This window comes from Pleurodeles waltl, chromosome 3_1 (assembly GCF_031143425.1).
Source record: "Pleurodeles waltl isolate 20211129_DDA chromosome 3_1, aPleWal1.hap1.20221129, whole genome shotgun sequence".
NCBI lineage: Eukaryota > Metazoa > Chordata > Amphibia > Caudata > Salamandridae > Pleurodeles > Pleurodeles waltl.
Window position 1 is genome coordinate 1,632,666,746 of NC_090440.1, and position 27,529 is coordinate 1,632,694,274.

At 45.0% G+C, this 27,529-nt stretch overlaps 1 protein-coding gene across 4 annotated transcripts in view; it reads left to right on the forward strand.

The window, feature by feature from the left end:
- The window catches only part of UBR3 (ubiquitin protein ligase E3 component n-recognin 3), a 1,605,611-nt gene that overhangs the window by 506,737 nt on the left and 1,071,345 nt on the right, over positions 1-27,529 (forward strand). For all 4 annotated transcript variants that reach the window (XM_069225311.1, XM_069225312.1, XM_069225313.1 and 1 more), the window contains exon 17: positions 25,060-25,144. In XM_069225311.1, the coding sequence (XP_069081412.1) occupies positions 25,060-25,144 (85 nt within the window). The remainder of the gene's footprint in view (positions 1-25,059; positions 25,145-27,529) is intronic.

A 27,529-nucleotide genomic window follows, 5' to 3' on the forward strand; every position in this document is an offset into this window, starting at 1 on the left:
ACTAGTGTTAGGGTTATGCTCACTTCCCAGCAGAGTGGTCATAAGATGGGTGTAGGCACCCTAAAGGTGGTCAGCTTATTGGCTACCACCTGGCACTCCCTGTAATGCTCCTAAATTGAGTATTTAGGTGGCACCCCTGAACCCTAGAATGGAGATCTCGACAGCCTAAGAAGACTTGTACAAAGAAGAGTTGCACCCGCAGAAGAGGAAAAGAAAAAGCAGCTGACCTGGACCCAGTTCCTCCGGCCTGCCTGCCTGCTGGCTTTGAAGGATCCTGCACAAGAAGCCAACTCTTCCAGCCTTCAATTCAGACTCAAGTCTCTTGTGGGCACTGGACTTGCCCTGCACCAAGACACTCCAAACAAAAGACTCTGCAGCTGCTGGAACCCCAGAAACTGACACCAGAAGTGACCACTGCACCATACGTCCACGGCCCGAGGTGAAGCCAACCGACAGTGCCAACACAGGTCCCCACCTGCCCAGAGACTGAGTCTAGTGTGGTCTCATCCATCTTGGACTCTACCGACAGGCTTGTGGAGAGAGAAAATACATCTTCAGCAACCACTGCACCCGTGACCTCTGACCCCAGCTGAGGTGGGTTATTGATGCCAACGATGTCCCCTGGCTCCTAAGAGTTCAAGTCCACCCCTGCCGTACTCCCCCACGATGCCTGCAGCCTCAACACACAGCCCCTTACCGCAAGTGCTCCCGGTTGTGAAAACCCTATGCTGAAAGACACCCCCTGCATCCGCCGCCCCTGGGCACAGGAGAAGAAGACTAAAGGTGCTCCTTCGTCCCGAGCACCCCAAGTCTACTACCTACCTGTTTGTTGTCCCTGACTGGCTTCCTAGCCAGAGCCTGCAGCCTGTCTTCATGAGGACCGAACTCCTATAGGAAACCATTGGGCACCCAACTCCTTACTGTACCTCTGAACCCGGCCACCCCAGTGCCACCCGGTGTGACCTGTTGGTGTGATTCTGATCCGTACCCAGTACTTACCGTAACTCCCTGAGATTGGCTTTGTAAGACATAGTTAACCCTGTGTTTGCTGGACATTGTTTTTCCTTCGCAGGATAACATTGAGAGAACTCTGAAAATTGCACTGTCTATTTTTGAAACTGCACAGTATTTATGCCTAAAAGTCTACTTACCTGATTACGAAGCTCTTGGGTTTGCAATATATATAAAAAAATAATAATTTTTCTAAATTGGTATTTATTCACTGGGTGTGTGTCTCATTTATTGCCTTTGTGAGTATAAAAAATGCTTAGCACTACCCTCTGATAAGCCGAACTGCTCGACCACACTCACAGACAGAGCATTAGTCCGATCAGAAAAGAACCATCTCCAGAGCTCTCTGCATTAAAATTTGCTATGAGTTGGTTAAGAAGCAACCCCTGGAGTGTTTGCATGCTCACTCTACCAGAGCAACAGCTGCAACCACTGCGTTAGTACCTGAAGTTCCAGTCCTGGACATCTGTCAGGCAGCAACGTGGGTGTCACTGTTACAAGTTACTTTCCTTCGTTAACACCTTATCTGGTAGAGACGTATTCTAGTACCGACCCATCCATCCATCCTCTCTGATCTGTGAAGTGATTTCTAGGGATGCGGACTTCCCTTTCAAGGCCCTAGTTCTGACACACCAGTGGTCAGTGTTCTTCAAGGCTCTGTGCTTCTGGTGTGGAAATCGTAAAAAGAAACTGACATCAACACTCCGTGCTGGTGCCTATATGGGTCCTGCAACATCATATCCAGCGCGCATAATGCAGACAATGGACTCTGAGCCAACCGATGCCACCTAATGGCGTGCATGGGTACTGAACTAGAGAAATCTCTGGATCCAGACTGACTCCTGGGGGAAATTCTAAGGTAGGGATTTCTGCAACTAGAATATGTCTCTACCAGATAAGGCGTTACTGAAAGTAAGTAGCTTGTTTATCTGACAGAGACTTCGAATTCCATATTCCTTACCTTAGAAGGGTGCTGAATCCTAATGCGGACCCTAATTGACAATGATGCACAATTATCTTCACTAAAAGAACATTACCTTGAAGTGGAACCGATGTAGTGCACAAAGGGACCCTGACAGAAATCAGAGTATTGGGGAGGAAGGAAAGGGAATGTTAGAGGTGAGTTGCTTCTGTGAGGTCTCTTTGGTGGCATTCAGAAATAGTCAATGCAACTAGAAGAGTTTAGGTGCTGCTGTCACACAGTTTATAGTCTTGCTGTGCAGGGCCAGTTGAGCTACTGGACTTATGTAGGATCTCCGCTTCGAGAAGTGTTGAGTGGAACCTGCTGGTTTGAGAAAGAAGGTATGTAGTGTGGAAGGGACCAGCTCACTCTATCTAAACGGCAGAAGGGGGTGCTCAGAGCACATCCTGAAATCTAAGGAGGAGTTGACCCATGGTAGCTGAGTCAGGGTGTGTGCTACATAGCTGTAGGTTACACAGCATCTAAAGATAGGTCATGGGGACACACAGTAGAAGGAGAGGTCATTATTGCTAGCTACAGACTAGTCTGCAAGCCCCATTCTAGTTTGTATAGTTTCTGGTGAATATGTGCATGCCCTCCATACATGCCTTGTACATAAAGACCCACATTATTTAAGCACAATGATCACTGTCTCTAAGTATAAAAGGGCTGATTTGTTTCTCAAATACTGATAATTCAGTGACTTGGCCTGATAAAAAACCAAAGTTACAAATGTGGTCTCTGCAAAGAATAATGAAACCTAAAATTCCATTCAATTAGGAACTACAGGCCACTCAAAGATTGAGAAAGAAAGACAAAGCAGGACTGGCATCCTTAGCACAGCAGGGGACAGGTGATCCCTTCACATCAGTAGACCTGCAGGCTCTAACTATTAAAGGAGATATTCAGATATACAAATTCAGGAAAGACATCACAGCCCTGTGAAAGGATTTTGCTAAAACACTGACTGATCTAGGCAGTGGTTTGCAGAAAGGAGAAATGTGCATCGATCATATTGAAACATCCTTAGCTCAGCAGCCATATGCCCAAGATGAAATAGTAGGGTGAATTGGAAACCTTCAAAAAGCAGAGAATTGTTGTGATGAATGAACTGGAGGACTATGACAAGCAGTCCTGCTAGTCAATGTGAGGAGATGTGGGATTGCAACTGATGCTCCGGACGCGGAGTTCAAAAGTCTTATGTTTGGCCACATTATCCAGACATCTGAATTAAGCAAAACTGTGCATGACCCTACCTATAGACTATTGTCGAATTTCAAATATATAAAAAGAACTGATCTCTGATATGCTTACCTGAGTCCGCTTTTTACAAACAAGATAGAGTATAGTGAAAACTGCTAGATGCCAAGACAGTATTTACTTTAAGGGATATAAAATACTACACTTCTAGGATATATCTGTTTACTTAAGCAAACAAGAGGCGGCAAGAAAATGACTGAGCTCCTTAAACAGGAACAGACAGATGGCGTTTGCGTAGTTGCGTTCACGCTACGCTACGCCCACCCCCCTGTTCCGGCAGACTCAACACTCGCGAGCGGGCTGAGGACGCCCGGGAACCGCAGCCCTTTTGTTTGTTTCCCCCGTGTCAGAGGGCACCAGGAGGCCGAACCCCTCGTGCCCTCTCTATGCAGAGCAGGCAAGGACGCGGAGGCGCTGTGCTGCCGCGCCGCTCCGTGCAGATTAAAGGATTGCCCTGCAGGCCGAGGCCGGGGACGCGTCTAGGAGCTTGGCGCGCACCGGCCTGTCGGCGTTTTTTCCCTTTTTTTTTTTTTTGCTCTGCACTGAATGGGACTCGCTACCGGTTTAGGGCCCCCGTGCCCAACACCCCCTCTGCTCCTGGGGGACGCAGAGAAGCGGCAAGAGGAGGAGAAAAGCAAGGGATTAAAGGACTAAAGAAGATATCATGAGCCAGAAGTGGCTGTTCTACATAAGAGTACAACCAGGTACCGGGTCTGTGGCAAGGGGGCTCCATAGGGCAATAACCTTTTTCTCTTTGGGATCAGCCTTTTTTAGAGGCCAACTGATTACCAAATCACGAACTTTGTGGGGGTTCTCTTCTCTTTTTGTTTTTTGTGAGCCAGCTTATGTATAGTGTTTGGACATTACTTGAATGGGACTGTGCTAAAAAGCAGTAATAGATTGTAAAACAAGAGCTTGTAGGAGTGATGATTTTTGGGAGTACCCAGACTGAAACTGAGCTCAATATTGAACTGAATTAGACATCAGGATATGTACAGTCAAGCCCTCTTGAAGCTAGTGAATTTCTGCTCCTTGAAAACCTTTGGTGTGTTGTTGTTGAGCGCACAACCTGGATTAGCACGTTTCGTGAGAACTTGTGATTAAAATATCAACAATCTTATGGTCCTCATGGCACCCAAAAATAGTCGTAACCCTGGGGAGAAAGAGGAAGGGGCACGAGCCGCCAAGTCTAAAATATCCAGTGGCGAAATGGCCACCAGTAATAAATGACAAACCCTAACGCTTGGGAAAATAAGCGGGAAACAGGCTATGGGAACAAATAGGGAAGCAAAAAACAATTCCCCTCTAATGTCTCCCCCCGGGGTAAAGAAAACACAGGCTACAATTACGGGCTTTTGGAAGGGAGGCATACAAGAGGGCAATCTCGCGCATTTCTCCTCCCCCCCCAACCCCCCCCCCCCCCCCAAAAAAAAAGTAGGGATGCAACTGACAGCAGGCACGAAACAGGTGGACAACAGAGAAGTGAAAGAGCTTCCTGAGGGTGGAAGTCAAGAGAAGGACTTCCCTTCAGACTGGCAGCAAACTTCTGTGGCCTTGAAAGTCGTTGAGAGTGCAGTGCTCAAGGGGGGAAAGGAGCCCGCAAGGCCAAAGGATGTAGAAATATATACGGCCCTCGAAAGGAATCCTCAACTTGGATTTAAAGAACAGGGAAATTATGTCCTACCCCAAGTCACTCAAGAAGCTACCTGCATATCAAAGGATCCTGCAGGAAATTCAGCTCAGATGGCCCAGGCATTTAGTCAAGGGTCTGAAACAATCATAGCAAAGGAGAGGGGGCCAGAATGGTCCAAAGATGGAGGGGATAAATTTTACTCTTTAACAGAGGATTCAGACTCCACTAACCGTGATCTAGGGTCAAGTGAAAGTAAAGACAGTATCTCTTCCGAATCTGTTAGCTTTCTATCCCTCGCAGAGTCCACGGTGTGACAGCGGCGGCGGAAAAGTAGGGGGCCGGTCCCCAGTGGAGATAATGCAGAGCCCCACAGCCCAGACCCGGAAAGCTCTCAAATGGGACTATTCAGGCACAAATCTTATGAGCACAGTAGAGGCCCATACCTCCCAGAACGCAACTAAGATGGTTGATGAATCGGTATGTGGCCCAGTCCATACAATTGATGACCGACATGCAGATTCTGAAATGTTAGTCTATTTACAATTCAATAAAGGAGCTACAAATTGAGACAAGAGCAGAAAGCCGTAGAGCACGGCTGGCTACAAAACAGCTACAAGGAACTGTGCGCAAGGTGGTCAAATCCTACACAGAAATCGAGGGGAAACTAAGTTCAATAGAAGAGAGGACATCAGTAGTTGAAGGAGAGATGGAGGTTCTGAGAGCGCAAACTACAACGCATGAAGGACAATTAACTGACATTATGTGGAAGTTAGAGGATTAGGAAAAAAGGCAAAGGAGGAATAATTTGCGCTTCCTTGGCATTAAAGAAGAAGCAGAAGGCAACAACATTAGGGCCTATATGATTAGAGTATTGCAGGAAGCGTTTCCAGAGCTTTCCGACTGGGAAGCTGAAGTCCAAAGGGTACATAGGTACCCACTAGTACGCCGGGAGGGCCGCAGAGAGGAGGCTAAACATCCTAGAGCTATTCTGGTCTATTTCAGGAACTATCTTTTAAGACAGTCTATATATGAAAAAGCCCGTCCCGGCGCTCTGCGCAATTGTGGCGGAGCAACTTTTTTCACTCGACCCGATTACTGTCATGTACAGTGGAGCGAAGGTGGATGCTGCGGCATCTGATCAAGCCCTTTCAGGATAAAGGGGGAGAGGCGTATTTACTTGCTCCCGCTCGTCTTAAGACTGTGTTCAATGGGAAAACTAGAGTATTTCATTCAGAGGTTCAGGCTAAAGAGTATTTACTTGGACTGTAATTTAGCATGATGTGAGGACTTTATGTAGTCTTGGTGGTCTCGAGGGGAGCGTAAGAGGCCGGTCACTCAGGGGGTGGGGTAGTGGGCGGCACGTATTACCTAGGCGACACCAACATTCAGGCCAACGGTGGTCTGACTGCCTCAAGGGGGGGTGGGGGAGGGTGAGGGAGTGGTGGTTTCTCGGGGGGGAGGGGTGAGATGGGTGTTGGGGGGGGTTTGGGGGAATGGGGGTGGGGACAAGTTCAGTTTGGGGTAGGGGACGGGGGGAAAAGAGAAAAACTAGTACCCAAAAAGATGTGTAGCGTTATGTATGTTTGTACCAAGGTAAGATGGTCTCTGGTTAGGTGTAAGGCTAAACCAGCCAAGTCAGTCAAATGTCATCAATTGAGATTGTACACATGTCAAGTATTAGGATAACAACCATTAATATATGTGGGTTAAATACCCCCCGGAAGAGGAAAAAAAAAGCAGATGATTTGAGAACATTAAAAGCAGATATTTACTGCCTGCAAGAAACCCACGTAGAAAAGGCAGATAGGAAATTGTTAGAAAGCTTGGGTTTGCGGTTATTAGGGTGTACTGAACAGATGACTAAAACAAAGGGGGTTGCGATTTTGGCAGCTAGTACTAACTGCATTATTATTCGGCAGAAAGTAGATACAATTGGTAGGTGGGTAATAATGGAATGTTTAGTTGGTAATGTATATACAGTACATGAGTGTGTGGTTGAAGGAATTTTTAGATTTTAATATTGGGACAGCCCCAATAGAAATAGTTTGGGATACATTAAAGGCAGTTATATGGGGGGAGAACTATGGGGTACAGCATAAAGCGACGGAAGCAAGCGACAACTCAGTTTCAGATATATATGGGGAAATTACAGACAGCAGAAGAGCAGCTTATCCGGGCTATTAGGAATGATGTTGGGGTCGAGGATGCCCTACATCAGGTTTCAATCGCAAAATTGGCCTTTGGGAACTATTCAACCGAGAGGTTAGCGGGGAAAATAGCAACAAAACGAAGTGAGTGTTATGAATGCAGTGAAAAAGTAGGGCATATATTAGCCATGCGGACCCGCCAGAGGGCATCTTCAGGCATAATTGTGCAAGTGCAAAATAAGGCAGGGCTGACAGTTACGAGACCTGACTCTTTTAGGGAAGCCTTCCGGGAATACTATACAGATTTATATGACACGGCTAATATGGGTCAGGAGCACATCGCTAGTCACTGGCTGATGCCGACTAGGTATAGCCAAATTACAGTAGACGATCAAAAAGCACTGGGACAGGAGGTGACAGTGGAGGAAATGTTAGATGCACTTGAGACACTTCCAAACGGGAAAGCTGTGGGGCCAGATGGCATTCCTTTAGAGCTATGTAAACATTTTAAGAAGGGGCTCTCATCACTTTTGTTGGAATTGATGACTCACGTACAGTTGGGCTCTGTTAATATTGTCGTATTTTTAAAGAAAGGTAGGAACCCGGTTTGCTTAAGCTCATACCGCCCTATCACCCTGATGAATAGTGATGCAAAAATGTATTCCAAAATATTAGCGACTCGACTGTCTGGATGCATTCGTGAGTTGGTTAGCTGTAACCAACATGGTTTTGTGCCCGGTAGGGACACAACTGATCCCATAAGGAGGGTTATAGCATTATTCGACGCTACGCATGTGGCAGCAGAGCCTATGGCAATGATTCTATTGGATGCAGAGAAAGCGTTTGACAGAGTTAACTTGAAGTATCTTTGGGATATATTAATGATATATGGCTTAGGAGAAAGATTCACCACAGCTGTTAAAGCACTTTATAAGGAGCTGAGTGCTAGCATACAGATCGGGGGAGAACGCTCCCATCCCTTTAGGATTAGACGCTGTACACGGCAAGGATGTCTATGCTCACCCTTATTATTCGTGCTATATCTAGATCCTTTCCTGCGATTTTTGGAAAAGAATGTTAATGTCCAGCCAGTTATTCGCTATGGGTGGGCAACAAAAACTTTGGCTTATGCAGATGATGTGGCAGTTATAACTGCAAACCCAGATCTTACCCTGAGAGAAATTGAGGAAGCGGCAGAAAATTTTGGGGCAGTCTCTAGCTATCTCCTCAACAGGGATAAGACACAAATAGTTATGAATGAACATTGTAGATCGTCAGATACACGGAAAGTAGAGCATGCAGTGTACCTAGGGATTGATATTCGACCTCAGGTAGAGGAGATTGTTCGGTCTAATCTTTTACCAATTATAGAAAATGCCAGATACAATTTCAGCAGATGGAATAACTTGCATATGACGATTATGGGGCGGTGTAATTTGATAAAGATGACGTTTCTACCTAAAGTACTATATTTTGTGCGATTCCATTGGAAATTGAGAAATCTTGGTTTAGGAAATTAGATCAACTAATTATGCGGTTTGTCTGGCCATATGGTAAGATACGCAGGGTAAGCAAATATATGACACTTTCAAGGGGAAAGGGTGGATGGTCCCTCCCCAACTTTAAATTGTATCAGACGGCAGCTGCAATGCAGTATATGCAATCATTGGTAAATGATTGGGAATATGTCCCTAGTATTTATGAGGTATTAATTGGCCCGGCTGCAAAAGGGGCGATGTTTAAGCGTCTTGGAACCAAGCTACTTTAAGAAAACTCGGTTTAAAGTCCTTCAGGCAGCTTCCAAAATTTGGGGTTTGTGGCGAAATAAATTTGGGTTGGGAAGGTATAACTATTATACTCTGATCAAAGACAACATGTTCCTCCCTGAGATCTTTCACAACAGTATCATGGTGCGGTGGAATCAACAGAGCATACAAAGGTTCGGGGACTTTATTGAGGACTCTACAATTATGGCTTTTGGAAACCTTCGGGGGAAATTCGAATTAGCCCACACAAGCTTTTTCAAATATTTACAAGTAAGAGATTTTATTTTATGGAAAACTGGTGGACCAGTAGGGTTTGTTACTAGAAAAGATGATTTCACCTGATAAGAATACGATACGATTATTATACGCGGAAATGACAGATAACCTATCTGATGATCTGGTGAAGTATAGTCAGAAATGAAGTGTTAAGTTAAATGGGGAAGAGGAAGCTTTCTACGAGTCTCTAGAGTTAGGGTGCACCTCCCTGTTGTCAGCATCTCTCCAGGCACAACATTATAAAACAAATTTGATTTGTATATCACGCCCGGGAAATTAGCACAGTGGGGTTGGGAACAAGGAGTACATTGCCCAAGATGTCAGCAACACAGTGTGGATATAATCCATATGTTTGCGACCTGTATAAAATTAGTGAATTTTCGAGGAAAAGTGGAACAGTTTGTTAAAGATGTTGTAGGGTTAGAAATCGAGTTATCACCGGGGGTAGTTATATTAGGAGTCACGAAGCAAAGGGGGCCTACTGTTCGAAAATTTATTTTTATGGTTATGTCAGTATATCGACTGTGTATTTCTTCGGTATGGATTGATCAAACACCCCTTACATATCAGAATTTATAGATCGTCTCCTTGCAGTATATCAGCTGGAAAAGGCCCTGTATGAGCGAAAAGGGAAAAGAGGGAGACAAAACGGTAGAGAAATATGGTTTTTTTTGGGTGAATGGCTTGCCAATAAGTGACGATTTTACAAGATATTTTATATGTGGTTAAATGATCTGTAGATTTATTGTTGTGATTTTTGGTAACTATACATGTGTTTATTTATGGGTTTTTTTGGGGTACTAAATAAAAAATTATTTAAAAAAAGAAGCTTTATGAATATTATGTTGAATATAAACGTCAGTGAGACAATGTTATCATACATGGTCACTGTAACCAGTGAGGAGGCACAATCCATACACAGTAGTTATACATGTCTTGCACTGATGATAATTATGTACTTATAAGGTTTTAGATCCTAGCTAAAGTGCTCCCGCCGTGGGCCCTGTATCTTTTGGTGCTTCACTCTGGAGCCTTTTTTTGTTTGTTTGAGCATGCTATTAACATTTTTATTAAAGAGCGGTGTAGTCAGCACTTGATCACATTTTAACTCTTTCTTAGGACGAGTGTCAGTTTCTATAGCTATTTAAAAATAGTAATGATGCAGCCATACCCACTGTTTTTGTGCTACCATTGTATTGAGACAGATGTCAGCAGTGTGCAAAACCACTTTTAACAATATGGCTTATGCCGTGCCTGTGTAGTTCCACTATGGTTGCCATGTTTTCCCCACTTATTCAGGCATTCTCTACCTTCAGAGACTTGCTTTTCAGCCAGCTTACATCAGTTCATGCCCTCCTTCCAGCTTGTCAAATCAGATAGTATATTTGCTCTGGCATTTTCTGGCCGAGGCTTAAAAGTAGTTTTGCATATTTAGATGGGCTCCTTCCTCCTCATACATTGATTAGCAGCAATTTAGCTGTGTCATCTATTTGCAAACCGATTACCTTCCTCAGACTTCCCTCTACTCTCTTCCAATATTATATTATCTGGGGACACAACCATAGTGTGCATGAAAAAGCATTTTTAATTGTAGTCTCTTGTGCACCTGTCTGTACCAGTGATCTCATTTTCAATAGTATGTTCCTCTTGTAGTTCTAAGAAGGATCTGCAGCTGCAAAGTTGAAATCCTGCTGTAATTGCACCCTTTTGCGGAGCTAACATGGTCTCCTGCCATTCTTTCTTCTCCAGTTCACCTATATTCCTGTCTGTCACTTCTCAGCTTTGCCATGGGATTTGGGAAGTTGTTGATTATTTTCATGTAGATCAGTGACATAGCCAGTTTAGAAGGAGTTCCATGAGTATCCTGTCCTCCAGTGGGGAACAGTCCTCTGTGATTGAGCTTGTTGCGATGTGGGTTGCTAGTGCGTGTCTGATCTCAGTGTACCTATAAGCAAGCCTTTGTGTCCACAAGTTGGTACTCTCATTGCATCAAAGCTAAAGTAAGTGGTGCCCCACATTTCCTCCCAGTTTACTGATCCCTATGTAATGCCAGTTAAGGAACCCCTTCAACTCTTCCATCTCTGCTAGTGCATTACAGTCCCATAGTGGCATTTCTGACATATCTGTGGTGTCTCTGGCGCCTAGGTGTCTGGGAACCACAGTACCTTGTATGGTCCCGCAGTTCTTAGGGATCAGAAAACAATGCAAGAAGCTTGCAGATGCAGGCTGTCAAGTTAACTCATCTGAGGCTGTCTTCTCTTGAGCTCCTGGTTGATGTTCCGTGCTCCTCTAAACACTTAAATGGCAGTCACCTTCTTGAGGGTTTGCAACTACCTTTTAAATCTGCCCCGTAGTTAGACCAGTGCAGGTTTTTTTCTCTTTTTTCCCCTATTCCTTCATGGCTATTTTTTCCTTGGCTCCTTCCCGATTTTCCCAATCCATTATTTCTCCTGACTTGTGGTGTTTGATTTAATTTCCTTTTCCTGTTCTGTTACAATATATAGTCATCTGTTTGTTTGAAAGGTGCATCGCAACAAAGCCATGTTCTTTAATTATTTCTTTGCTTGATCCACTTGCTGATCCTGACTTTGCACCAGTAGAATTCCACTGTTGGATTTTTGGTTCCTTTGAAGTCTTAATCCAACACGGAGGTTTTTCAACTTTGGCTATTTCCTCCTGAGAGAGTGGCAGCTTCAGCTGGCACTTGCCTACCCCATATTCCTGTGTGGTGACTTATCTTCCAGAAACAGTCACCCTTACCTTGGACAATGGAAGGCCCAAATCTGGCATATGGGTTAGCATCTAGCCCTGAATAATTTCATTAGTTATAGCTCATTCTTACCCAAGGTATTGGTTTGCCTCCTTCCATGCTGTAAGCACCGTTTCCATTTATAGAGGCAGTTCTTTAACCAGTACAACTTTGTAGAAAAGTACTCTCTTTTTGGCATGGTTACCTCCACTTTATGCCTGCTGCAGTGTGTTTTGACTGTGCTCACTGGGGTTCTGCTAACCAGGACCCGAGTAACTATGCTCTCTCCCTCTAAATTTGGGTGCTTAAGACTTAACACACCCCACTATTGCCATACTGGTGCCCCATATAATTCCCTAATTTAGGGTACTTTGGTACTCAGAGCATTGGGGCACCAGGGTTTCCCATGGCTTTCAGCACTTGTTGTGCCACCCATGGGAGCCTGTGCCAAAAGTGCATGCACCCTTTCACTACAAGTCAGTGCACCAGGTCACTGTAAGTCACCCCTGTGGCAGGCCCTCCTAGCCCAGAGGGCAGGATGAAGGTACCTGTGTGTGAGAACACCCCTGCAGGAGCAGGGGTGCCCCTATGAATTTCTCTGGACTTCATAAGTGCGCAGAAGCCATTTTACCCCTAACTACATAAAGATAACTCCAAACCCAGGCATGTTTGTATCAAACATGTCAGAATCATACCCCAATACTTTTGCCATGTGGTTGTATGATTCCATGCACTCTGGGGGCTCTTTAGTGGACCCCCAGCATTGCTCCTGCCAGCCTTGTGGGGTTTTCCTAGCAGCCCACACTGCTGCCACCATCCAGACAAGTATCTGCCCTCCTGCTGCTTGACCAGCTCAAGCAAAAGAAGACCGAACAAAGTATTTCCTTTGGGAAAGGGAGGCAACATCCTCTCCCTTTGGAAATAGGTGTTACATGGCTTGGGAGGTGTAGCCTCCCCAAGCTACCGGTATGCTTTGAAGGACACATTTGGTGCCCTCCTTCCATATGCCGATTTGCACCGGTCCAGGGACCCCGGTCCCTGCTCTGGCGCAAAACTGGACAATGGAAAGGGGAGTAACCACTCCCCTGTCCATCACCACCCCAGGGGTGGTGCCCAGAGCTACTCCAGGTGGTCACTTGATTCTGTCATCTTGAATCCAAGGTGGGCAGAGGCCCCTGGGAGTATCTGAGTGGCCAGGTCACGCAGATGACGTCACAGTCCCCTCCTGATAGGTGGTTACCCTAATACGTGACACGTGCACCTTCCTGGGCTATTTAGGGTCTCCCTCTTGGGTGGGTCATCAGATTCAACGTGCAAGATTCCAGCAGGACTCCTCTGCATTGTTTACTTCATCCTCAGGCCACCGGGACTGCAACTTGATCCTCCAGGAACCAACAATCTGCAACTCCTGCGACGACTCTGGTTTGCAACATTGTTTCTCCAGCTCCTTCCAGCAACTGCAACATTTCCCTGGCTGTCCATCCTCTGAGGTCCACGAGTCTTCAGCCTGCATAAGAAGCAACACGTAATGTCCCTTAGTGTGAAGGAGTCACTCCCCTGCATCTGCAGGCACCAACTGCAACGGCAACCAGCTGCATGGATCTTCTGTCCTCCGGAGCTGCATCATAGGTGGTGGTCTGGAGTGGTCCACTTAGTCCTCTTTACCAGCTGTCGAACTTGGGAGATGGTAAGCCCTTGTCTCTCCTTGCAGGACGGTGCCCCCGTGCACTGCGACTCTTGCAGCTACCAAGCCTTGTTTGTTCCTCCTCCAAGGGATCTTCGGGCTCCGTGTAGCCCCGGCCTCCAGCACTCTTCCCTGCAAAGCAGTCTCCTGCCTGCTGGTCCACCGTGGGACTCCTCGCCAGAAGGGCTGAGTGGGCCTCACCGCGACTTCTGTGTCTCATGCCTGTGGGGGGCTGCCTCCTCTTGTGACTCTCCCAGCTGCTGAGGGTCACCTCTGACTCCCCTCCTTGAGTCAAGTCCCCTGGGCCCTGCTAGTCCTCCTCAGCCGTGCAAAACCATCTTCACTGACACTTGAATTTGCCAAGGGTTGTTGATGGTTTTCCAACACCACTGACTGACTGCAACATGACCACCGACGTGGGACATCCCTTGCATCACTTCTGGAATCCCTTTTCTGCTCCTGTGCAGCACTGCTGACTTTCTTTATTCACCGTCGACCTGGTCCTGCATCCACAGAAGGGTGGGTAGTGGTTCTTGCCACAGCCAGACATTTCAGTTCGAACTGGACTTGGACCACTTCTTTTGCAGGTCCTCTTCTGTCAGGACCCACCTTTGGTTTCTTCCAGTCTTGTCTGGGTATTGCACAGTCCTTTTCCAAAGTTCTCCTGTGGGTTTGGGAAAAAACAGGTACTTAACCTCTTCTCTCCTGGTCGCTGGGAGGCACCCTGGTACTTACCTTTTGGGGTTCCTAGTTCCTCCAGCTCCCCTCTGATTCCACTTCCTTTGGTGGGGTGCTGCCTTTCAGATTCCACTTACTTAGTATATGGTTTGATCTCCCCCTAGGACCTTCACTATTTGCTCTTGCTTTCTATGCTAATCACAAACTTCTAATGTGTACATAATAGTGTGTTTACTTACCTCCAGTTGGGGTATTTCCTATGCAGTATTTTAGCATTTGAGCTACTATAATAAAGTACCTTTATTTTTGTAACACTGTGTGGTCCTTTCATGATTGTAAGTGCTGTGTGACTGTAGTTGTATTGCATAACCTTTGCATGTCTCCTAGATAAGTCTTGGCAGCTCTTCCACAGTTACCTCTAGAGAGCCCTGGCTTCCTGGACACTGCCTACACCTCCCTAAGGGGGGAATACCTGGACCTGGTATAAGCTGATAACACCATAGGTGCTCACCACACACCAGGCCAGCTTCCTACAAACTGTATATACAGGTGCGGGATAGCCTCTGGTTACCATAACTTGTTGACTCTCAGGGCCGATTCCTTCTGCTCAGAGAATGTTCATTTATTAACCGCTACTAGCTGTCCCACCCAGTAGTATTTTCGTTGGACATCCCTGCCAAGTAAATTACCTCTTCGGTCCCAGCTCAATAATTTATATCTTAACTGTTCTGTGGGAGGTGCTTGGTTGGATCTACAATAACAAATATTGTGACATTTGGCCAAAAGAATTCCTAGCCCCTTCCATAGAAGCCTTTCCAACTCTCCATTATCCCAAGGAGTTTTGCTTTAGATGTAGATTCAACCAGACACTTCAGGGCTTTGGAGAGTTTATCTTTAAGTTACAGTCAATAACCCTGAATTGTAGGCAAGCCCAGACAATGTGCAACAATCCTCCCATTTGAGTGACATCTCAAACAGGTTGGGGAAGGTCATCTGCCCATCCTTATGGGCAGATGTAGTAAGAGATTTGTGGGAACTTAAATTAGATATGACAAAACTGGGCCGAAATCACCTGTTCCCAGGTGTTCTTTCACTCCCATCAGTCCCAGATAATCTTTACAGTAGGATTGCAGGCTTAAACAGTGATCTTGTGCATTCTTTATTAACGAGCTGTAAATGTGCAAAGTGCTGTTTACCCAGGTGGTCGAGTTTGGGCCTCAATGGATCTAAACTTTGGAAGAGCCATTAAGTCTGCTTGTTTTGTCCCAAAGTGTGCCACAGTTGCATGTATCTGAAGAATTGGAGATTTTGGAGCTTAAACTCTTTTGCAGGGGTCTTCAGACAATTTAATATGGTATGTCTTTCATATATCAGCCATTGTTGAATATCAGTAAGATCCCAACCTCTGACTGTATGCCAGAAAACTACGCCAACTATGAGCTATTCCATAAGGGTACCACTTCTGTAAATTTGGCTTTCCAGCTTATCTACCACAAGATGTTTTGCCGGCAGTCTCCCATAACTTTTGTGGCTGGCAGTAGACGCACCAGGATCAGGAAGCTCTCTACGAGTCCCAGTAGGTTCGGGACTTTAAACATGTCAAATAGCAGGTTGTGAGCAGTGCCATCTCTGACACCAAAAAGCCAGTTGATGACTGATAATTGCATGGCCAAGCAAAACAAGTGCTTGTCTACAAGATTAGTTCACTGTTGTATCCCAGTTGGTTACATTTATTCATCAAGTAGTGTGGGAAGTTTTCTGAATGTTATAAGGTCATAAGCAGTGCATGCCAGAGGTGCAAGTTATAATTAGCTCAGTAAACTATAACTGATTAAGTGGTTTTTTTCAGTGAATTTCTAGTTTTTTTTTTTTAATGTAGGCTAAGATCTTATTCCCATACTTAACAAACAATGTAATTACCTTCAGTGGCACTCTTACTAGTGGATACTGTATCTAACAGTGGGTTCCACACATTAAGAATATAATCCCCAGGCGCCAGGCTGGATCTGGACATTTTTTCAGCAGTGCTCTTGCATGCCGCTATGGTGGCTTCATTCTGCCCCCACCTCTGTGCGCCAATGTCAGTTTTTGGCTTGACTCGTTCCACTCCCTCGTACAAATAGCACAAAGCAGTTGTCAGTACCAGTGTGCAAATCTCAAATTTTGGACTTTATTCGATGGTAAAAAGATACCACTCCACACAATGGTGAGATGAGATGGCGTTGAGGTATCTATGGTTAGATAGAGCATCCACCAGATAGAGTGTTACCAAGGTAAGTCATTTGTTCTTCTCATCAGTACTTCTAATCACAGATTCCTCACCTTTAGATTAGACGCCAAAGCAGTACCTCCAAATGTGTTGAGTCTGTGTAGTGGGGTCAGACCAAAAATTCCTACAGAGCAGAAAGGGAGAAATGCCTTTCCCATCTGTTGTGGCTGTCCTGGTGTAGTGCTACATGAAAAAGTGCAGTGACACAACTCACATCATGACCAATGTCAAAGATAGGCACTCTGCGTGCCAAAGCAGTGGTAGCAGCTTTGGCCCTAGTGGAATTGGTCCTCAGTCCTTCCAGAGGCCTCATTTTGACAGATGCATAGCAGATCATAATGCAGAGGACTATCCTTCTTTTTCTTCACCGCCTTTCCTTTATTTGCCACAGAGAACCCACAAATAGCTGATTGTCCACCCAATGGTCTTTGGTGTGACTGATGTAAAAGCTTAAAACTCTTTTGTGGTCCAGCCAATGGAGCCTCTCCTTCTCTTTCGAAGGATGTAATGAGTGCAAAGAATGCTTGACCAGCACTCAAATGAGTCACAGCTTTCGGCAAGGCTACTCAGATCCTCCGCACCAGTTTCTGTTAAATAGTTGCTGTAGGGCAGTCATACTGATAGAGCATGGGGTTCACATACATGGTAAGCTGAAGTGATCACATTGAGGAAGAATGTTTTGAGAGTCAGAAGACTCAGATCGGCTGTGCTTTGGTTTAAAGGGGGTACACAAAAGTAACATCAGAACCAAGTTAAGGTCCCTCTGTGGCTACACAAACTGTTTGAGGGAACATGTGTGTTGAACCTTTAATAAATTGCATTATAACGTGTGATTTAAACATGGATGGTTGGTCCAAAAAAGGCCAAAAAGGCTGACCATCTTTCCTAATGCTACTGCAAGACCCTGCTGAGCCAAAGGCAAAACAAAAAATCAAACGTGCAGCAGTTTAGCGTGAATGGTATCAGTGTTGCAGATTCCACACCAGGCCACAAATAAGCACACAGTGTAAATGATCTTTGTAGAGGGATGCCTGGCAGCAAAAATAACATCCACAGTCTCAGGTGGTAGAAACAGTCTCCGTTCAATCACCATGCATGGAGGTGTATATTGCAGAGGTTTGACGTAGAATCATGCCCTGCTGCTGCAGCAGAAGATCCTCACAAAGCAGTAGCCTGATAGGACTGATGCTCATGCCCAAAATTTCCAGGTGCCTCACTCTCCTTACCCAATCCAAAGCCACTAGGATGACTTGGGCCCAGTTGTTCCTGATCTTAATAACATGGGATAGGTGAGGCAGAAAGGTATACAGGGGTCCCATGATCCACTCTAGCATCTCCCAGAGAAAGCTTTCTTCGCAACAACAAACCTATAAATGTTTTGAGACACTGCATTTTTCTACAGTAGTAAAAAGATCCAGCCAGGTTCCCCCCACTATTAGAAGATGCCCTGTCCCCTCATCGGGGTGCAACCAACATTTGTGGTGGGCTAAGTGACAATGGCAGAGCTTGTCTAACTTTTAAGATTCTAGGTCGTTCATGATCAGCGAGATGGCTTGATGCCCCAGCCAACAACAGATGTGCAGAGCCTCTTGGCATAGGACTGAGGTCCCTACTTCACCCTGTTTGTTGCAATATCACATGGCAGTGGTGTTGTAAGATCCTGCACCAGCTTCCCTTCATTGGATGGCAGTAAAGCCTTCATCACCAAGTGAATGGTGTGCAACTCAAACAGATTAATATGGAGCAGGGTTGCTGCCAGAGACCAGAATTCTCTTATCTCTACCTCCCCCAGTTGACCTCCTCAACCTAGCAGTCAACATCTGTCACCACCATCCGCTCTGGGTGGGACAGGTAGAGAGTTCTGCAGCTGGTTGTGGTTGAGGAGCCACAAATGCAGATCTGTTGTAGTCTCCTGTGAAGCCTGAATGACTGTATCTGATAGAGACCTCTAGCTGTAGATTACTTACCTTAGAATATTTTCCAGACATAAGACTGGATCCGCAAACTTTTGGTAAGCAGTACCCCTGCACACCAGTAGGTGGAATCGTTTGGCGTCATCTGCGTCTGAAGTGACTAGCGCGATGTCTATATAGGTGACACCCCAGCTCGCTAATGATAGTTCTTTTCTTTACGCACTGCTCAGTGCAGATCCGGAGAGAGCTAAGACCAGAGACTTTTTGACTGACCTTTTTTCGAACTTTTGTCGAGGATTTTTTTTTTTTTTAACCTTTTCTCCTATTGTCTAGGATGTCCACCAGAAAGGCAGGTTTCAAACCTTGTGGCGCCTGTCACTTGCAAATGTCAGTGACGGACCTGCACTTACTTTGCCTTTGGTGTCGTGAGGGTGACCATGATGCCAAGACCTGCGAGAACTGCTGTGGCTTGCATCCTAAGGCACTCAAGGGAGTGGTTTTTGAAGCTCCTCTCCGCCTCAGGTCGAACAACTGTTTGAAACTCCAGGTCTTGGTCACAAGGAAGGTTCCAAGATCGTTTGTGAAGCTATGCCTGCCGATTGTCATTGCAGTCTAAGTCGTCAGGTTAGTCGGGTAGATCTCACAAGAAAAAGTTGTTGACTGGGTCAACTTTGCAGTGTATGTCTTTGGATGAGTCGCAGGGCCATCACCACTCGAGGCCCTGCTCTGTGGTGGTGCCTCCTGGGCCCTCTCCTTGCCTTCCTGAGTTTCTGGGAGCCAAAGTGACCACCCCCCAAACTGAAAGAATTCTATGAGGCTCTGCACTTCATCTTGGGCAGCCTGACCCTCTGTAGTGCCTTCCAGGCCCACGGATCTACGAGGGGACCCTACTGGTTTTCCACTGGCAGATTTTCCCTCCATGCCAGCCAGGCCCCATGAATATATTGATGGATCCAGAGCTGCCTCGGTTAAGTGACCTCAAACTTCCCTGGTGACCACTCCAGTACCAATACCCCCCTTTGGTGCCATCCTCTCTCATCATTCCGGACTCCGATACGGAGCCGGACAGACATCGTCTGACGCCTGCTCTAGCATTGACCAGTGGCAGACTCCCTATATCGGTGCCAGCCCCTTATTACCATGACAGGCCTGGGTTGGGTGATAAGTGGCAGGGGTCTGCAGATCCTTATGGCTATCATACCGAAGATCCTGAGGACACCTGGTATGAGGGTCTGGCAGATGCCAGTGGCCTGGACACCACCCCAGACAATTGCATGGTCTCTCCTACAGTGGCTACGAAGAAAGTTATGACCACTACGTTAGCTTGCGGAGTTCCTGTCCTGGTTATCTGTCAGGCAGAAATGTGAGCTTCTTTACACAGTTTACGGAGCAGTACTGTCTAGACAATCAAATTCAGCGAGTCAGTCATTTTGCCTTTTTGGTCCTACAAGACTTCTTAGTGTAATCCATATATCAACCCCGCCTCTGGGCAGGTATTGCTTGGGTATCTATTCTAAGGTAAGAAATCTGAGACTAAGTCTCTATCAGATAAAAAAGTTACTTACCTTCGGTAACGCCTCATCTTGTAAAGTCTCCTTTTAGTCGTAGGTTCCTTACTGACCCCCCCCCCCCCATCCTCTCCACTCTGACTGGATTCTAGAGCTAAGGATTTATCCCTATAAGGGCTTTAGATTTCCACACCACTTCTGACACAGACAATGCAAATAGTACCACATGGAGCCAAACATCGCCACCTACCGGCACGCGGGGTACGGCTCATCAACAGATTCTGGATCCAGTCTGATTCCTGGGGGATATTCTACAGTAAGGAATCTGTGTCTAGATAGAGCCTCTACCAGATAAGGAGTTAGCAAAGTTAAGTAACTTGTGCAGAGCCTGCATATGTCACCTAGCAGAGTCGACAAGAAGGATAAAGTAAGGCAACAGGCCAAAATACCTCAGAAGCGTTCTGACCTAGACTCAGGTTCAAAGCGGAAACTGCACCTTATTCAAGACAGTTCCTACAACAGAAAGCCTCTGCAAAGGAGTCAGGTACGACTTAAGTATGTTGGTTAAAAACCCCAGTGACGTCAAGAGGTTCACCGTTTTCTGGAGGTGGTGGTATTCGACTGTGGCTAGCACGCCTTCTGCAGCCAGTTGTATAGATAGAGGAAAACTCCTACCACCAACTTTCGACGATGGGTTGTGACCAGCACCATCACTTTTGTGAACACTCAAGGGGCGCTGAAATGTCCAAAGGGGGCACACAGGAAATGTGCCTACTTTGAGCTGCAGGTAACATCTGTGGCACTGCGGACAGGTAAATGAAAGTGCACGTCCTGCTAATCGAAGGCTCCTATCCAGTCACATGGATCCATAGGGACAGAACCTGGGAAAGCATGGGTATTTTGAATCTAATCTTTGGGAGGAAGGCTTTCAGAAGGCAAATATCTTAAAATAAGATATTATAAAATGGAGGCAGCCATCCTTTTTCAGCATGAGTAAATAGCAGGAGTAACAACCCACCCCTATATTAGAGGCTGGAACCCTCTCATTGGTTCCTTCTGAAAGTAGTGCATGCACCTCTTGCAGCAAAAAAAGAAAGGTTCTCTTCTTAAAGTCGCTATGATGTGTTAGGAAGCTTTGGTGGTTTGAAAAGAAATGCAAATGCAAAGGCATAGGCCTTCTGAGCAGTCTGGAGGCCCATTTGTCAGATGTGAGGTCTTGTCACCCTTGGCCCTCCTGGGAGAAAATGATGGATGCTGCTTCCCACAGGGTGGCTCTACACTGCTAAAGACCAACTAAAATGGTTTGGCAGTTGATATCGCACAGGAGGAAGACTAGGAAGATTGTGTCTATGGGAACCTGTGTGGCGTCTGCTTAATCCCTGGGCGCTAAAGGACTGTGGTGACTGCTGTATGGGGCGAAGGAGCCTGGCACTGCATATATGCCAATCCTCAGAGCAGCCTCTAAAAGGCTGAAACTGGTGACTAGCAGGAGTGAAGAGTCTCAAGGATCATGCTCTTATCAGCTCTCCTTAAACATTCTAAGGCTGTGTCAGCTTTTCCCCACATAGGTGGGATCCATCAAAGAGTATATCCATAATGGGTGCCTGCACTTCTTGCAGCCCAGAGGACATCCTTCAGGTATGGTGATGGAACACCACACTGGTGCCGACTACTCACCCCTGGCAGTCATTTGCATATAGGCCAGCTTGATAACATGTTTCACTGCATCTTGACCATCCTGAATGGTTTGATCCAGGAAGGACCTAAATTCTTTCGGAACCACTGGCTAGATCTTGCTGGTCATATCCCAGTGGGTGTGTTTGTCAGCCCAGTAGGCACACTGTGTTAACCAGCCTCAAGACCACGCTGGCCGAAGAAAACATTTGTTTCCCGAATGCCTCAGTACCTTTTAACTCCCTGTCACTGGGGTTGTGAGAAATGAGTTGTGATTCACCTTACTGCTAAAAGCCTGGACCATCAGACTCTTAAGAATAGAATACTGTGTCAAAATGTCAAGGTCAGATGACACCAGTCTGTGACATCTGACTATCTACCTGTTCAGAGGATGGCAAAAGGAAGGTCTAGACCAGGTGCCCATCAGGGTACCGGTTAGGGCTTTGTTGAATGCAGTTGAGGGCTCAGAGGAAGCAGGACCAAGCTGCAGAACCTGTGTGGACATTAGTTTTAACCTCAGCAGAAGACAGTTGGAGGTCCAGGACCACAGCAGCACATCAAATAACCACAGTAAAACAATCACTCTCTTCTGTTGGGTGCCCAATGGGGGATACCAACCTTGTATCAGGGAAATTATCAAGCCCACTGGCCTTGTTTAGGTCTGTGTATAATCTGTCATCATAATTGGGAGGAGCGGGAAGTCATCATCATTATCATTTCCAGGAGGTAAACCTAGATCTGAATTGGAACCAAAAAGTGATGGGGCCTCTGAGGAGGAGGTTGTATATTGTCAGATTCCGGTTGTATAAGAACAGGGTGCTCTGTAGTGGATTTGGACCATGACCTTGGTCGGGGTCGAGATGGATTTGGTTCAGTCTGCATTGGGATCCTTTCCGGTGCTGGCAGTGTTTGTATAAGTAACTCAAATGAATACCCTTACATTTCCTTTGGCCAGAAGGCATGCCATAGGGGAGCTGAAAGAGTGCAAAAAATATGTATCATGGCCTCCTTGAAGACCTTGTCTTGCAGTAGCGTCTTTGATGGCCAAGGAAACTGAGCATGTCTGCATTAAATGTGAAATTGGTTCCTTGAGCGGGTATCCCGGAGTAAGACCAGTTTAACACCTTGATGCTCTTGTGACTTCTCTTTTGATAGAGAGTGGTCGGATTGGGATGAGTACCACTTTGCTTTCTTGTTTCCTTTTAGACCTCACTGATTATTTTGGCCATGAAGATGCTAGGTCCTGGGAGTGGACGCAGGTCCACAACATCGACTTCTAGCGAGATCTATCACTTCTTTCGATATTTAGTGGCATATTGGTCTGCTTCAGGTTTCCAGATCATCTTGAGTTGCATGAGGATAATCATCACGTGACTTGGAGTCATGGGCATGAGCCCAGGCACCAAAGGCACACCTTGTACGGGGAGTCACCGACATCTATTTCTGACAGTTGTGGCATGATGTGAACTCTGTCATTTCAGGTGTGGACATCGTGCCCTTGCATTTTGGACTTGAATTTAGAAACTCCGGTGAAAACTGACGAAAAAGGGCGGGGCATGAATTTAAGTTACTTCATTTAACTATAACTGGTGAATTTCAAATTTTTTTTCTCCAAATGTTATGTTACAACTGACATTGTCACCTAACTATAAAATCAGTTGAACCTTTGTATTTTGTGTGTGTGTATAAGACACACAGATATATATCCATCCATCCATCCCAGACAGGTTCTCAAATTCTCTGCTCAAAAGGAACACCCGGCACAGAATATAAATATAAATGTCAGAGAGCTTTCTGTACCCCGTGTGTAACGTGATAAAAACGTGTAAAGTGCAAAGAAATGTGAGAAAACTCTAGCCCAACTCAATGAGGCAGCTAAAATAAACGTTGCGACTGCCAAACCCTATTGGCTGCCTCCTGCTACCTCCCAAGGTGCCCATCCTTGGGAGGTAGCTGTTCGCTTTTGCGTAGTGGGAGCTGATAGCTCCCACCAAGCAAAAGCAAAAATAACTCCCCTTTCTGCAAGTGGGAGCTGTCCCAACAACTCCTGCTTGCAAAAAGTGGAGTTTTCATCCGTTTCCCTGCATGCAAATATGCGTGCAGGGAAACAGATTAAAACATTGCTCCCGAAAGCAGGTTTTAAGGCTCCCACTGTGATCCTGGGATTGCAGATTTGCAGTTCCACCTTGAAAATTATCTAATGAAGACGCTCAAGGGACAGTCTCATTGACAAAGTTACAAGCATACAAGGTCAGTAGAGAAATTTCACCGACCTTTACTTATCTGTAGTGTATTAGATGCACTATACATTTACCCAAGGAGAGGTAGCACTCACTAAATAGCCAATAGAAAGTATTCCAATTGGGTAGATATTTTCAGAAAACTGTGGCCTCTTCTTGGATAAATACGTGTGTCAGGATTCATTCTGGCACAGTGCTAATTTTTGCAGAAATTAAACCTCCGCTGCAAGTACTTAAACATAAAAACAAAGCAGGTGCCCACTTTGAAGCTCCACTTCTGTAAGTGTCAGCCTAAGTTCGGGTATATGGCCAACACATATTGCATGACTCAAGACATATTAAATGACATCACTGATTATATTTAAATAACATTGTTAACATTACTAATGAGATCAGCTATGGATTCTGACAGTTGGCTGCAGGCTTTGTGAATACGAAGTAATACAACACACTAAATCGATTTTTGGGCTCTTTTAAGCTTGTTTGTTAGCTATAAAAAGATGCAAAAGAAAATGAATATTTCAGAAGTACAGCACTTTTGGAAGATGCCATTGTCTTTTTACTTTTATTCATTCAATGGGTAGGTGCAGTTGGGTAGGCCACTTCCAGAAAGCTTTCTGCGAACATCATTTAAAAATAGATCCTTTGGTCATCCTTTGTTGTGAAGGACTGAAGGCTGTTCAAGTTGGGTGTTAGGTAGTCATGGAGGAGTGGATGTAAAGCTGTCCAACTTACTGCCTTGTATGGTTGAAGGCCATGCACAGCACGGGTTGGCCACATACAGTAGGGTAGGGCGCAGGGTCTGGCTGAAGGGCAAAACCACTGCCCAACTCATATTTGGTGTTGGATGCTGGGCCTGGTATGACACAAGGCCTACAGACAACCACGACCACTGTGCATGTCCAAAGTTTACGCATAGTAGGTGTTGGCTCCCTATGGATGGATGGATGGGTACAGACCCTGGCCACAGGATGTCTTGTGTGTCAAACTTGTACTACGTATGGCTGAAGATCTTTTGAAATTGAGGTTTGATGCTTGCGGAGGGTTTGGTGCAGGGCAGGGTCTTGCTGGAACATAAGCACTGAGTCCAGGTCTTTATGTAGACTGGACGCAGGGTCTGACAGGAGTCTATGTCTAAGATGTCATGAGAAGATGTAAACTGAAACCTATCTTATCTCTCAACACCAGTGTTAAATTAAGATCAGTAATACTTTTTTCAAGTAGTTCACTTGTATATGTTTATTACTACAAAAGTGCTTTATTATGTGTCATTTCTTTTCTCCTTTCTAGGAATGACAGATGATGAGATTCTTCGGGCAGAGATGATTGCCCAACTATGTATGAACGATCGGACGCACAGCTCACTGCTGGATCTCATATCCTTGCAATGAATATATCTAATTATTTCTTTTTCAGGTTTAATACAGGACCATCCCATATTTTATTGTTGACAAATGTTGCTGAGGAACAGTTTTCTTATACTTATTGTTTTCAGGTTAATGATATGTAATTGGGTTAGTGGTTTAAAGTTTTTGTTCACTTACCAGCAAGCTATACACAGCTATCAGCAGTTTAAAACTGGGATTTGGTAACACAGAGGAAACATTAGCATAAGTCAGTGCATTTGTCTAAAAAGGAAACATCTAAGCTAGTATCTTGTAAAAGCTACCAATTCCGCAGATTCTTCGGCTACTGGAATATCACTAGAGTGAGACAGGTTTCCAAAACTCTTACACTCTGTTCTGAAGGCCCTAGGTGCTGCCATAATCAGTTCAGGAGCTGAGCCACTTGGGATCTCAACACCAGAAAAGACCTTTAGCTCAAAGGCCATCACCCTTTCCCTTGACCGCAGTTGTTTTAAAGTCTGCCTTGACAGTGCAGCTTTCTGTATTATCTGCTGCTATCCATTCCTTTAAATATACACAGTATACTGAAAACAATCTCTGTATATCTAGTATATATCCTGAATGCAATATATTTTTTTTGTTTTGTTCTTCTCACTGTTTTCAGTTATATTTTAGTCCGGACTCAAAATGCAAGACAGACCTGTTAGATGTGCCAATGCTTTTTTTTCTGTATCCAACCAATTGAATGAAGGTGGAGAGATGCCAAGTTTTACACTACATTTTCTTGCTATTTTTCACTAGTATTTTAACCGTTTTGCTGTGCGTTAAGACCCTGCAAGGATTTTAAGCATCCAGACATTTCTAGCAGGCTCTAATCAGTGATGCACACTGTAGTTGTGGACTTGAAACTTGACTTTGAAGCTCTTTGTGAATCTTGTCAGATATCCATTCTGAGGCCATTAGCAAATGAGAGATTAAGGTTTTAGATCATCTGTAAAAACAAGAGTCCAGATACAAGTTTCCGCTCTGGTTTTAGCCAGAGTAGTCACAGCAAGAAGATAAATGTATCAAATTCGCTAACCAAAGGGAATTCCATAAAGCTACGGAAAAATTTTGCATAAATCACTCTTAGCTGTGCGCATTTGGCAACTGTAATTAACATACTTGAGAAATACACCAGATAGCCTGAAATTCTAACACTCCCTAAAGATGTTCCCTGACCTGATGCCAGGGTGCATTTCAATGTTAAATTTTTTTATTAATTTATGTATTTCTTTTACATCTGAACAAAAACCATTGAGATGCGGAGTTACCCTACGAAACCCTAGAGTGATAAATCTAAATTCATCATCCTTTGTCCTTCTCTGTGTGTTCCTCACTTCCTTGTTTGGTGTAAAGGCAATCATCATTGAAATGCTAGCCAAAAACATTTGTCAGTTGCAAAGACGTTTAGTCATTGGACAGTTTGCAATTTGAAACAGAGGTCTCCTCATAAATCCTTTTTTGGGAGCCAACTTAATCCTTGATTGTTGTCAGTTTGCACAAGTATACTTGCAGGTAATAGACCTAAGAGTGTATCATATTTTACCAGTCCTCCCTCCAACAGCAGAGATGCATTCTTCTGCCCTCCTCACCCAGAACGTTACCAGCAGATGATTTAACTTCAGTGACTGTATTCATAGACCATGAAATATTCAGTAGTTCACTCAGGAACCTGGGGCAAACTGTTGAGACAGAATAAGGGTTCCTGAAGTTATAACTTTAAAGAATAATAATAATAATGGCTACTTACTTTATACAATGACACTTTGATAGAAAACTATCATTTTGATTAATGTAGCGTGAGTTTAACCTCACAGAACGTTCACTGCAAAAACAGCTAAGAAGAGAATGACAGAAAAGTCCTTGGTGAATATGTGAGAAAATCTGCTTGGTTTTCATATGCTTTAAATATCACACTAGACAATATATATATGAAACAATGATGATAGGACAAATAAAGAAGTCTTGAATTCTTTGCTCCAGAATTCCTTTCTGTGAGTGAAGAGATGATCTACTGCTATCTGCTATTCTCCGGTTGTTTGGTTTTGCTGGTGGGGCCACCAGCTGTCACCACAGACAGAGAAATGTTGCCCTGCCTCTGTGCTGTTCAGTGGCTATCCGCACCCCCTCCCCTGGCTCCCCAAAATGCAGTCCTTTGAGTTAGCTGACCTTCTGGCCCTTGTTGGCAATGTGTAAACATTATTTCTCCTAAATGTCTCTTATTCTTGCTTTTTAGACCAATACTACAGAGGGGTATAAATAGTCACTGGACCCCCCCCCACCCTTCTCATTTATGGCATTCTCATTACAAGACAGTGACCTCAAATCAAACTGTGGCAATTCTGCATACTCCTAAAAAATCTGAGCGGAGC